The sequence below is a fragment of the Centruroides sculpturatus genome, unplaced genomic scaffold (assembly GCF_000671375.1).
Source record: "Centruroides sculpturatus isolate CEXI.00-Female unplaced genomic scaffold, Cexi_2.0 scaffold1451, whole genome shotgun sequence".
NCBI classification, from domain to species: domain Eukaryota; kingdom Metazoa; phylum Arthropoda; class Arachnida; order Scorpiones; family Buthidae; genus Centruroides; species Centruroides sculpturatus.
This window is the reverse complement of record NW_019385625.1, coordinates 165,726-180,302: the sequence shown is the minus strand read 5'-3', so window position 1 is coordinate 180,302 and position 14,577 is coordinate 165,726. Positions and strand designations below refer to the sequence as shown.

At 29.9% G+C, this 14,577-nt stretch overlaps 2 protein-coding genes across 3 annotated transcripts in view; one reads left to right on the top strand and one right to left on the bottom strand.

Moving 5' to 3' along the window:
* LOC111640715 (forkhead box protein N3-like) overlaps nt 1-14,577 on the bottom strand; it is a 47,728-nt gene that overhangs the window by 13,709 nt on the left and 19,442 nt on the right. The gene's annotated exons all lie outside the window — the stretch shown is intronic.
* The window catches only part of LOC111640714, a 4,803-nt gene continuing 3,718 nt past the window's right edge, over nt 13,493-14,577 (top strand). The window contains exon 1 of the mRNA XM_023386747.1: nt 13,493-13,532. Within this exon, the coding sequence (XP_023242515.1) occupies nt 13,493-13,532 (40 nt within the window). The remainder of the gene's footprint in view (nt 13,533-14,577) is intronic.

Below are 14,577 nucleotides of genomic sequence, written 5' to 3'. Positions count from 1 at the left end.
CATGCCATGGAAAGGCCAATCTTGTCTCTTGTATATTAATACAAGAGACAAGATCGGCCTTTCCATGGCATGGCATGAGGATGTGTCATCTCTGAACTGTTCTCTGCTTTGTATTTTGCATGAGGATGTGTCATACATCTTAAAAATTTCCATTTCCTCTAGCCATTTCAGGTGGTCAATGTGCAGTGTGGTGACAATTAATTGCGCTCTAGTGAAGTCCACCACAATTTCGGGATCAGTGGCATAAATGGAGAGTGAGGTGGTGCATCTATTGTGTTGTATATAAGAGATATGCTCTTTTAATCTAATCCCCAACGAACGTTTAGTCAATCCTATGTATACCAAATCCCTGTTAAACCAGTTATCCCTTAGCAGGACTGCATAGATGTCTGATAATCTCTCCATACTGATCAGTCTTTTCTGTTACGTAAGATGTCAAACAAAGTACTGCATTGCCTGTATGCCAGGGTAACCTTTTGTTTTTTTTTGCAATGGTGCTGTATAAAGACCTCAAGAGGGGGTTGAACATAAGAGGTATCCTCACATTTTCCATCCTCATGCTACTGCTTTGCGCCACTGTTGTAATGGTAGAAGAAGCCCGTGCCTGTTTATAGCACTCCAAGATTTTCCGTATGATATTGCGGTAACCATGGGACCTGGCAATATCTTCCAAGTATTTTAACTCTTCTGCGAAAGCCTTTTGCATAGAAGAGTGCATGCAGGCTCGTTTAACCAATGCCCTGAAGTCTGCCATCTTGTACTAGAAGGGATCACACGAGCTTATTGGTATGTATACTAGACGGTTTGTGATAAACAGATGTGCATATGATGAAATCTTCTAATCTGATATCCAAATCGAGGAAATGAACACTGCTGCTACTATGTTGCTCCATCTCAAGGGACAGCCCATATGGATTGTCATTCATTTTGCCTAGAAAGCAGGTTAGGTTGGGAGTTGTCCTCCATAAGATAATAATGTCATCGACATACCTTTTGTAAAGGATAATGTCCTGGAGGAAGTTAGGCAGTGTCTTGCTCTCCAATTGCCTAATAACCAGCTCACACAAATCCCTGAATGCCAAATGGTATGCACCGGTTATAGGTTCAAATAGATCATATTTTGCTATATACAACCTGGTGTGCGGTTGCTGTTTTATATTCATTATTACAATTTATTTAACTAAATAATCCTTAATTTACCAAAATAAATGAAAATATTTCCATTTAAATTCTACTAAATTTGAAAACAGAATGTATAATCTTTCTGATAAACATATCAATTTAACATAGTTTAAAGAATAAATACTAATATAAAAATCCATATTCACTGATAAATAATAATATTTTTTGCTAAGCTTCAACTTGGTTTGTATCAAAATATTTTTAAAATTACATAAAAACTGATATATTCAATACTGTTGTAAAACAATTTTAAAATTTTCATGAAAATTCATTAATTATTTTTATTTAAATAATATTGCAAAGTTTAAGTATCTGTTTAGATAATCATTCACATGTATCTATGAAAAAAATCAAATTTCTAATAAATATAGATAAGAGAAGAGATATATACTATTATTATTATTTTTTCATAAGTACAAAAATATTTATTTTTCATTAATTAAATGAATGTCAAGCAGAAAACACATGTTCTCTCAAAAACAACTGTTATGAAATTGTTAGTAAATTAAACCGATAAGATGCACATACGTTAACACAGCTGGCAACAAACATATGTATACTGTTTTTTTAGTAAATTGTAATTTGTATTTTTCATTAATTACTTTTCAAATGTAGACAAAATGGCAGTAGACTATTTTTAACAATAAAAAAATAGCTAATATTTAAATAATTGTTTAAATCCAAACTTTAAACTCTAAAACTGATTCATATTTTGAGAGAATAAAAACAAAACAGAAATTTACATTAAATTTACTTAGTGTGTAACTCTCTGTGTATTACAGTACCATTACTTCTGTTCTATTCTTGTTTGTGAAAAAAAGTTCTACTTTTTTCCATAAGCCAAAAGTTTTATTTTTCTCTGCTTTGTATCGTGCAATTCTTTGTTGTTAATCAAGGAAACCATTAAAACTAATATTTAATAACATTTTTATATATTATTTGTGTATTTTGGATAACAAATAACCTGAAGATTTAAAATTTGAATAAATATTAATTTAAAACTTACATAAAACATTGAAAATGTATACTTCTTAATGTAGAAGGTATGGTTGCTGTATCTTCAAATTCTGTGTGTAGCATCTTTGCAATCCAAACAATAATTTTGGTAGACAATCAAACAGCAATTAGTTAGAAAACGTTATGGTTTATTTAAAACACTTTTAATTCAGATGCATTTCGGGTTGGCTTGTATTCCCAACCCCTCTTCAGTGCTGTTAAAATTACAAAAATCAAGGCGAGTTTCACGACATTGGTAAGTAGGATGTAAAAAAAGGAGGGGTGACAATAACATAAAATTTTTATGTTATTTTTTATGTTATTGTCAATCCTCCTTTTTTTACGTCCTACTTACCAATGTCGTGAAACTCGCCTTGTTTTTTGTAATTTTAACAGCACTGAAGAGGGGTTGGGAATACAAGCCAACCCGAAATGCATCTGAATTAAAAAAGTGTTTTAAATAAACCATAACGTTTTCTAACTAATTGCTATTTGATTGTCTACCAAAATTATTCTTTGGATTGCAAAGACGCTACACACAGAAATTGAAAATGTACTTGAAGCCTAAAACTCTTCTCTAATTTCTTTTACCAATTTTAAGATTCTTCATTATTTTCTTCTTGAATTTATTAAAAGCATCCATTTTTTCTTTTTTTAAGCATTTTAAAAAAAAAGTATGGTTTTGATGAGTGCTTAACATGCATTAGAGCTACCACATTTAAAATAAAGAATATTTTAAATATGTACACATGTACACACATACACAGCTTTCTTTTTCTTTTGAAGTTTAAATATTTATAACAGAATAAGAAAAAATAAAAAAATAGATGTTATCTCCATTCTTAAGGTATGAAGCAACCTTAACCATCCAGTTGTCTTACTACCACCATAATATTATAGAAGTGTGGGTTGGATGCACCATGACAATGCAAGGTTCTTCTTTCTTGTTTTATCTTGTTCTATCTTTCTAAGAACAAATCCCCATGAAATAGTTATTTAGCTTCTTTAACTGTTCTTGTTATAATATACATACTGCTCATACAGTTATTTCTTTCAAAAAGCCCACATCTTATCTAGAAGGAAATGTAATTATAGGAACTAATACGAGACATTTAAAGCTACAATACGCAACATATTTTTTCCAACTGAATTTTGCTGAGTAAATGTTTCATTACTTTCCATGTGACTTTTGTGTAACTGAAATAGTAGTTAAGTAAAGTTTTAGAGGAAATTATAAAGTATCAAAATATTTTCCAAAGCTTCACTGTTTTATGACATGATCAAATTTAACATACTTTTGTTATAAAAATTATCTTAACCAATAATTTTTAAAATTAAATTAAATAATTATATANTTTTACATCTATGTTAATTGTTCCCTATTGTAAATCTTTTCCAATTTAATCATTATTGTAGCTGGTACCGGTTAAGTAATAATCACCATCCATATTTTTTCTAATGTCACAACTCCTGCGTTTCTCATAGTCCATGTAAGTCTCATGTATGTTCTTTTACAATTTTATAACATTATTGTAAAAAATTTTTTACTAATTTGTACCCGTTATGCTAATTTTTCCTGCATAGTTGTAACACGAGTTGAAAAGGGATAGAATTATCCGAAATGCATTCTCAAATAAATAAAAAATTTTTCTAAAGTTTGTTTTCCATTTCATTGATGGTGTAATAAGTCTAGTGAAAAAGAAAAGCCGTCTTAGAGCTCGTATATTTGTACACAAGACTAGACAAGAAGCATATCGCATAATTAAAAATATCTGTTTCAAAGCCAGTTATGAAGTGGAAGTGTACTGAAATGTTAATGTTTTAACTGATTCACGTTGTTTCAGAGTGAGATTATACTGTAACTTTGTAAAGGGGAAAAGTTACATTTATATATATCATAGGACTACTAAGTCTTAAATTTTAAATTTGTTTTAAAATATTTACATAATATTTAACTATTAATGTAGTATACAATACTTTTTCAGCATCATCAAATAATGTGCCAGATTTATCATTTCAAAGGCAAAAATATAGTGAATTTAATTAATAATTCCCCTCATGAATGAGACTAAGAATGGATTTTGTATAGTTTATTAAATAGTACAGTAGATGCAAAAATATATTTCAAAATGGTTTCCTATATTAAATTTTGAATTAAGTCACAAGGTAGTCAAGTTTTTTTATAAGTAGTTCCATACTTTTTTTAACACACTAACTGGAACCTGTTACTGGTGTTCCTCTTGAAAAAAAACAGTCTATCACAAATGTTTTCAAACTTTTGAATAGTTATTCCTCAAGTAAAATCTGATGGAACACTTCAAAATAAAACATAAATATTTGAAAATTAAATTGAATTAAACCAACCGTGCATAAATGTGCATGCCCACCGTAACGGATTTAATCATAGAGACATTTGATTTAATTTTCAAATATTTATGTTCTATTTTGAAATGTTCCATCAGATTTTACCTGAGGAAGAACTATTCAAAAGTTCAAAAACGTTTGTGATAGACTATGTTTTTTCAAGAGGAACACCAGTAACAGGTTCCAGTTATAGTGTTGATTTCACCCAGGTGTTAAGGAACAAATTATTCACATATAGAAAAAACATAATTCCAAAGATAGTAAATAAGTAAACAAGTTTTTTGATATTGTATTCTTCAAGAAAATCTTACTGGATAAAATAATCATAAGAAACTTTATCAGTTTAAATACAGTACTAGTTTTTGAAAGAACATGACTTATTTATTTCATTCTTTACTAGCAAACAGTTTAAAACCTCAAGTTTTATTTATCTGTTTGTTTTTCTTAAGCTCTAAACTTTTCAATTTCGAATATTTTCCTAAAGTTGTGTAGTTTATTGCTAAAAATTGCTGAATTATTTAGTCAAATTAATGATATAAATTCAATTTTTTCATTTATAATATTGCTAAAATTATCTATATCATTTCAATTTGTGAAGTTTAAAATTAGAAGAACAACAGCTAATAAGCAGGTCGACAGTAACAGAATACGTAAACTAAGTTTATTTTATACTTTGACACAAATTAATAATATAATTTAAATATTTTTAAAATTAACATTAAGTTGTTTTTCTTCTCTTAGATGTACATCCAACGTTTTCAGAGGAAAATGTGAACACAAGACAGTAAAAATTGACCTACTAATTTGTATAAAAGTTTAGTTGTGGGAATGCTCTGATCCTATCTAAAATGAGGTCAATGGCACTAAAATCTAGACATGGCACATTTCCAGACCTTTTAAGATTTCTTTTTGTTGATATTTTCTAAAGGGTTAGCTATTTTAATATGTTCTAAGACATTTTATGTTATTAATAAAATGTGTTAAAATCTAAAAGTAAAATACACAAATTAGATATATGTTACAGTCAAAACCCGTTTTTAGTTAGAACGCGTTTTAACTAGTTGAAACTAGTTTATACTGAATGTCTTTGTTAAAACCCGTTTTGTCTAGTTAAAACTAGTTTTAACTCAAATTCATTTTTGACTAGCAGTAAATTCTAGTTTTAACTAGACAAAACCGGTTTTGTCTAGTTAATTTACTGCTGTACATGTTTTGACTTTAGATAAAACTAGTTTTAACTTTTAACATTAGTTAAAACTAATTTTAGCTACATAAATATGTTTGGGGGAAATAAAGTTATGTATAGTGATTCGGCGGAAGATGCCTAACATTTTGCTTATGAAGAAAATTACAGCGCTAATTTGAGTTTAGGAGCCCTCTAATGAAAATATCATATTCTGGAGTATGTCTTTCAAATAAAAGTTTGGAGTTTATTTTAAAAAATTCTATACTGTGTTTGCAATGACGACTTTTTCACTGTCTGGCATTTTAAGCATCTCACCCCAAGTATCTGGGTGAGATGCCAAATGCCATTAGGGTAAGATAACAAATATAATTGCTTAAAATTAATTTTTGAATTTCTTAACCAAATTTAATTTATTGCATATGTAGTACAAAGTACTTCATAGTAAGTATAACAGCACAGTATAAGTATTGTTAAGTTTCCGCCCGTTCTAACGTGTTCTATAGCTAGCTGAAAGCTTTTTTCAGTCCAAAAACTTTTTTGAGAAGTCCTTATATAATTTCTATGCATATCCTGCAATAAAACGAGAAAACAAAAGTTTATTAAAAATAGGCATATTGGAAATCAATTAACAAAAAATAGGCACGTTACCCCAAGAAAAATGTGGCATATTTTCCATTTGTTGGGGTAAGATGCCTAGTAGAGTCACGTGCTCCAGCATGTCCGATCGGGATCGGCGGTAGCTGACAATGGAAACTTTAGAACCTTAACTACATCACACATTAATTGTTTTTAGCAATTTTTAATAAATTCCATTTTAACTTTTAGTTTAAAATTATTCTAGAAACATTTCACAACAAAAACTTCGTTCTTATCTAGCTTTTATTCTTCTCGGATGTAGAAAATGAAGTAACGGTAGCCAACTACAGCTTTCCGCACTCAATATTGGCCCAACGATTCATCATACAAATACATGACAATATGTGACGTCACCGTTTGAAAATATCAAAAATTAGGCATCTTCCCCCGCTTACCATCTTACCCCGAATCACTCTATGCGTTGCAGTCAAACCAGTTTTTAGTTAGGATGCGTTTTAACTAGTTAAAACTAGTTTATACTGGATGTGTTTGTTAAAACCGGTTTTGTCTAGTTAAAACTAGAATTTACTGCTAGTCAAAAATGAATTTGAGTTAAAACTAGTTTTAACTAGACAAAACGGGTTTTAACAAAGACATTCAGTATAAACTAGTTTCAACTAGACAAAACAGGTTTTAACAAAGACATTCAGTATAAACTAGTTTCAACTAGTTAAAACGCGTTCTAACTAAAAACGGGTTTTGACTGTAACATATATATGTACAATGGATATGTCTTGTTTCTAACTATACTAGAGAAATATTTAATGGTAAATACATAAATAATTAAAATCAGCATCAGCTAAATTTTAATTCCTACAAATTATTGGATTGTTCGGAAAGTAATTTCGTTTTTTTCCGTGGAAAAAAAACACAATATTTTTATAATAAATAAATATTTTGTTGAATTATTTATCAACCATTTTGGTCAAATATTTGTTGTCATCGTTTCTGGTAGTAGTATGATTTCACATTCATAAAAGTTTTGATCGTTGCTTACAAAAAACTGATCCAAGTGATTTTTGACATTATCCTTTCAAGTAAATGTCTTAGTTAAAAAAAATTGTATAGACCGGAACAAGTAATAATCTGAGTGTGCTCGATCTGGCAAGTATGGTTGGTGCGATAGCATGTCCCATCTAACTTGTAAGTTATAACAGTTTCTGATGAGTTACCAAACTTGTGTGAAATTTAACATTATCGTGGTAAAACACTATACCTGTTTTGTTGATCAATTCTGGCTGCCTTTTCTGTTTGATGATATTACTCAATTTGTTTACTGGATGGCAGTACACTTTCGAATCAATTGTTAAAATTGTCTGGTAAAAGTTCCAAAAAAAATTTCCTTAAAATCCCACCAAAGAGAGCATCTCTCTTTAAGAACATGTGGAACACATATATCGAGCTTTGAAACAAAACCAATTTGTTTCAAGTAATCATAAACAGTTCAATTTGACAAATTTAATTTCTTAGTGATTTCATGTGTTGTTATTCGGCAGTTTGCTTCAATCAGTACCTTTTATATTGTTTTCATTGGCTTCAACTGGCCATCTAGAATATGGTGCATCTTCAATATTGAAATTGCCAGAATGAAATTTTGTAAACCAGTTTTGGCACTGTCATTCTGTCAATACATCTTCCCCATACACATCACACAATTTTTTTCTGGCTTGAACAGTATTCTTACCTTTTCGGTAATAAAAGAGCAAAATATGCTGAAAATGATGCTTTCGATCTTCCATATTTAATGGGACACAAAAAATAAACAATTGCACGAAATCAAACAAAATTTTCTACAAATAAGCCTTAAAATGCTAGCTGTCAAAATATATAATGATAATATGGTTTAGAATGAAAATGGCAAGAAAAATACGACTAATCCGTATAGTGGTAAAAAAAAAACAAAATTACTTTCCGAACAACCTAATATTTTCAAAATTAATTAGTTATAAAATTTTAAAAAATAAATATAAAATCTTAAATATTATGTAAAAGTTGATGTTAACTTCTACGATTTTCATTGATTTATAATAAAATTATTAATAAAAAGTCATATTTCTACTGCAGAAAAATTTCAGTGAAATTAAAAAAAAAAACTATTCTTCTAACTGCATCACTAGGCTGTTTCCTTAAATATTTTTCAAACAACAACAGCAGAATTGTAAAGGAGAGACAACTTTACCAGTTTTTCCTCACGTATAACTTGTGACAGCAATATAACCCACAGAAAATTGCTGGAACAAAAATAAACTCTTTATCTAATCCTCCATTATACACCTCATACCCATGGAACAATGGCTGTTCTCATAGGCACAAGTTTATGACTGCAATTTAGAATTAGCATATAACCCACACCTATTTCAATCTGACTTTTAAACATATCCCATGGATTAAATACATAAAAATATAGCATTGTATCCAATTCACACCTTACAATGCTACAAAGTTAATCCGCAGACCACCTATGCTGTGGTTGAGCAATTTGGACCCCAATCACTTCAGCTTAATGGCCCTACACTGTAGTTGTGTTATAACGAAAGTTGAAGAGACAGTATTGGGAAAAACATGAAAAGGATTACTCTATGGAAAAGAGGCTTGGGTAGTACAAGGAGGTACAAGTTACAATAAAAGGAAAGAAGGAAATGAAGAAAAATGAGAAATGACAAGTAACAGGAAAAATAAAGAAAAAGGCAAAAAAGGCAATAGCAAAGGCAGTGGATAAAGTCTATGAGGAACTGGAAAGAGAAGATGGGGTTAAAGATGAAAATGTTGACCCCATATAAACATGGAAAAAAGCAAAGATAATGAAGAAGAGAAAGAATATTAAGAAACCAATAAAATTAAAAGATTTTATGAATTACAGTTAGTAATTCAGATACAAAATATACGAACTTTTATCCTACACCCAAATATATATCTAAATATATAAAATTGCTTGTCCTGACTGACTCATTCACTGACTGATTCATCATCGCCCAGAGCAAACCGCTTAACCTAAAGAGGTGAAATTTGGTACACAGTTAGGGTATGTCATGAAAACACACACTAAGAAGGGGTTTTTCGAAATTCCCCCACGGGGGGAGAGGAAGAGCATTAAGGCTTAACCGGAAGAACGGCTTCTACTGTACTATTTTAGATGCGATTTTTTGTTTTTATCTGACTTTTAGTAGGGTACGCCATGGCAATGCACACTAAGAAGGGATTTTTCAAAATTCCCCCATGGGGGGAGAGGGAAAGATTTAGTCTTCATCGAGTACTTAGGTGTATTAAATTAATAACATTTCAGACATTGTTATAAATATTTTTATATATTTCGATTTTTCATCCAAATGTTCGAACCGTTTTAAATTCAAATTTGTTATTGCATATTGGTTCGATTATAGAACGATTGTAAATGTTCCAGAAAACTGATCAAATTGAAAATAGTTTGTTTGATTCTCGGCAATTTTCATCATTCTCAGCGGTAGGTGTTATATAACAATTACTATGGTTGTTGAAATACTGAATATAAATGGGGTTTGCTTGCAAAATCCACGCAGGCAAAGCCGCTGGTAACAGCTAGTACACATAAAGTAACATGTTATAAATGATTCGTTTATAACATGTTACTTTTTAATTTTTTGCATAACTGTTTATTTGAAATTCGCTTGCGTAATTTTTCGAATTTCCCATTTTTGAATTAGAGAAATAACTGATGATGAACGCTTAATGTGTTTGAAAATGTTTTTATGTTATTAAAGAATTATGCTGGATAGTTGAATGTTTTTTATTTTTATTGAATTTATTCTCCAGTAAGCAAGTATACAATTATTTACCATTTGTTTGCTTTTGAAATTAACATTAAATCAAATATGACATTAAGTCGAAGCATCTCAAATAATAAGAACTATATACAAGAATCCCTTGTCAATCATAGTTTTAAAATAATATATTTATACCAAGAATTGAGTGAATGAAAATATTGCAAACCTTTTTTTATAATGTTGCAATATTATTCAATATTTTTTGATAAATTATATTGTATTTTAAATTAAAATTTAAGTTAATGTTTTCTTATACACTAGTAATTAAAAAAATTATTTATAATTAGATGCTAAAAATGATGTTATTTTTTTTAATCACTACTGATGATATACACTTACACAAATTATTTGATAAATATTAATTTATCAAATAATTTGTGTAATTAGTCATAAAACATATCTTAATTTTAAATGGAGATTTGGAACATTGTTAGTGCCCTATAAAGAAATTCAGGGATATTTACATGTACATACAACAAATTCAGAGATATTTGAAAAGTAAATGAGCCAGACTTCAATTCTTAGCTTTTGAACGGTTTGATGCTTCTCAATCAGTTTGAAACAATTTTAAGATTTTTCATTTCTTATAGTTTACAAAAACTTTTGTTATACTGTTATATTTTTTTTATATACACTTAATTTTTTTTATTATTATAGAACATATATTCAATGTCATGGTTATCCTTCCTCTAACCCCTTATTTTCTATAAAGTCTGTGTTGGTTTCACCAACCATGCCATTTCTTCCCATATAGTGATGAGTAAGGACAGAATTTTAAGGTTCTAAAGCAGTTTAAAAATGGGAGGTGCAGAATGCTAAAAAGAAGCAAAAATGGTAAGATCATGTAAGCATCAATCTTGAGTAAAAATTTTTATTTAAACTTTTTATTATAGTATATTTTTGACAAGTCATTTATTTTTATACAATACTTACATGTCATTGTCTTCTCAAGTATTACTTGGCAAATCCATCTAACTTATCTCTTATTGAGGAAAACAATTTCCACTGCTTTTCTTTTTGAAGATGCTTCCTTTCTCATTCAGTGATTGCATCAATAGCAGGAAGTTCTTCCTGAACATTAGCATCCAAAACAAAGTTCTTAATTTGACCACTTTCAGCAGAATCAGAAACTTCTACATGCAAAGCAAATTTTTTGATTTTCTCAAAATTTTTGCAATAGAAAATACCAGCCCTTATCCATTATCCCAACCTTGTGATGACAGTATCAAGTGGCAGGGGAAGCTGTGTTACTTCATGGTACATAGTGACTCTTGCTAGAGTTTTCTTTAAAATTTTTTTTATCTCTGAAATAAACATGATCATTTTGGATCATTTGGCATAAACTGATTCATACACCAAATGAAGAGCATCTGTGATTCATGAAATGTGATTCAAATTGACAAACATTGATTTTAAATTTCAAAGAGCTGAGAGCCTATAAGATGGATTAAATACCAAAGTGCTTGATCTGTTAGGACAGCCCATACACTTTGGTATTTAATCTATCCTGCTACAGCTTCACGTAGGCATTATTAAATGCCTGCATTACATAGGCAAAAATCACTTTTGTACATCTTTAAGAGCATTGCATCCACCAGTTTGCCTGTTAGTGGAGCTGGAGCCACTAAAATATTCAAAACCAATTGTTTCATGTCATCTGTTGTTTCATTCACAAGAAACAAAACAGGGTTATCTCCAATAATATACTTGTTCTTACTGATTATTTTTGCATGTCAGTTGAACATAGCATTTTCTTAAGGTATTTTCATCAGAACAGTTTTGCAGTCCATTTCTCTAAAAAACTTTTCAAACTTGGATGGCCAACCTTACTTACAGGGATCTCAGAATGTAAGAAAGCTGTAGCTAAAAATGAAAAAAATTTGTTTCTTAAAGCAGCACTGTTACTACATTCTGCCAAGGATCTTGAAATAAAAGTTTGTTTTTTCTTGTTTTTTTTTTTTGCTTTAATTTAATAAAACAACCACTTCACACCTAAGCAATAATTCCAGCAAATGAACAATAAAAATTTTAATGTTCAAAGGTTTTATTGTTCATTTGCTGGAATTATCGCTTAGATGTGAAGTGGTTGTTTTAGTATATATTTCCAGTTTCTGTGTAAGTTTTTATGTCTTGCTTTAATTTGTTTTTATTTGTGTTTTTCATGGTCAAATATGCTTTTTAACATGTTCTGATGTTTTTATCATTAGCAATCTTTATGTCAACAGCAATTATTTAATAAATATTAAATTATTATAATTACCTTTTCTTAAATAAGGTAGCTGCATTCCTATTAGTTTAACTCTATAATCCTTTATAGAGTTACAGTATTTCCTATGATCAACTAAAGTTGTTCTTTTATAAAAGCAGGTACAAATTATATGGCACCAAAGATGGGTTGAGAATTTACATCAACCGAAAATGCACAAGTAGAAGAAAAAATCACTTAATACATTATGTGTGGTTAGACTGTGGCCGCCAGCGCCAGAGATCCTGAACACTGTCTGGCAACACTTGCCAGGATCACGAACTCTGTCTGGCAACACTTGCCAACAAGAGTGGCTGGCAACGTCAAAAAAGAAAAGGCGCGAAAGTTCGTTGGATTTTGTCCGGGTGTCACCCGAGGATGTCTGTGACAGTTCTAACCTTTTCTAATAAAGTTCTTTTTTGTTACTGTTCGTGTTTGCCTGCTTAATGTTAGATCTAAACATCAGTAGGATTGAATGACAAAAGACTATTGGATAATTGTTGTTTATAGGAAATACTATACCTGACAAAGGATTACAGAGTTAAACTAATTATAATAATTATTAATTTCAAGAGAGATGATGCCTAATGTCTACATCAAATTAATTAATATCTAATTATTAATAGTAGCAAAAGAAAATAGCCTGATTATGGCAATTGTTTGGTTTATTATTCATTGGACTTACTGATGTTTATATATATATATAGAAGAACTTTGGGTATTATGGAATAATCAGGTTATATGAAATATTGTTTATCTCATCTGCATAATGCTGCTACTTAGCAAAGAACCATAAAACTACTTATTCACACTTCTTATAATGCTCTGCATTCAGTCCAACTGTAATTGTGGTACAAGTTTTTTTTTATTTTTTTTCACAAATCTGAATTTGTAATTGTCAAAACTTTTGCAGGCAAGTATTTTAAAATTTATAATAACTTATAGAGATATAATAAAATACTGATTCATTCATTAATACAAAATTTAGTAGTTAAAGCCACACTTTTGATACTTGTTTTTATTTTGTGACCCTTAAAAGTAGAGTTGCTACACTTTCATTTCCAAGATGGCATATCAGGCAATATGGAACAGCAGTATTTCATTAAGCTGCCAAGAAATCAAGGTATTCCATATTAGCTAAAAATGATTTTCTGATCTTAAAAAACTCACCTAATGTTTGATGTTTTGAAAATTTAATAATAATTTATAGTCTAGTTATATATTAAATATTAAACATAAAATTGAGCTGGTAAAAAATGCTGCCAAATATCCAAAACAATCATTTCAAGAAGAGTCAGGTAGTGAGAATGAGTCTTTTCATTCAGACCAATCATCAGAACTTGACTTTTTACCTGACATGACATCAAATGACAATGACACTGATTGCATCTCATATCAACCAACTACTTACCCTCCATTCTGTGCTTTTCAATACTTCAATAATTATCTGCTATAAGTAATAGATATGTATATATCAATGGTGCAATTTTCTTTATATTTCTTTTAAAAAATCAATCTTTCAAAAAAACATTTCCTCAAAAATTGATGAAACTTTTATGAGTTAATTCTACAGAAATAACCACCGTTTTGTTGCCTGGACTGCATTTAATCAGAGACAAAAGCTTATCTTCGTATTCTTTATTTACTTATTTACTATGTATTTCGAATGCAATATTTTCGTGTAACTTGCACCCCTCTTCAGGTTTTTACATTTCTATAGATTGGTAAATTCAATTATTACATTTGTTATTATGGTAAATTACAACAATAGTTATTTGGATATATTAATACAATAGTTAACTAACCTGTTTTAAGTTTAGACCTCAGGCCTGGGAGTGCTATTTACCCTCTGAAAAAGTGAGAAAAGTGAGTTGAAATACAGAAAAAGTGAGTGCAATACAGGTAGCCCTCGGTTTACGCCGGCTCAATTTACGCCGATTCACAATAACGCCGCTGTGCAACTCGCCATTTCGCAGTGTAATTCCCCGATTTTCCCTATACTAGACTGATTTTCATTTCAGTGTTGACGTATTTACCGAGCTGCGACATTGTATATTCGTTAAAACAAAGATTTTTATTGAATATATTTATTTTTTCTGTTTAATATTATTGGGTATGATACATTTGCATTAAATTAATATTAAAATACTAAACATTTAGGTACCCAC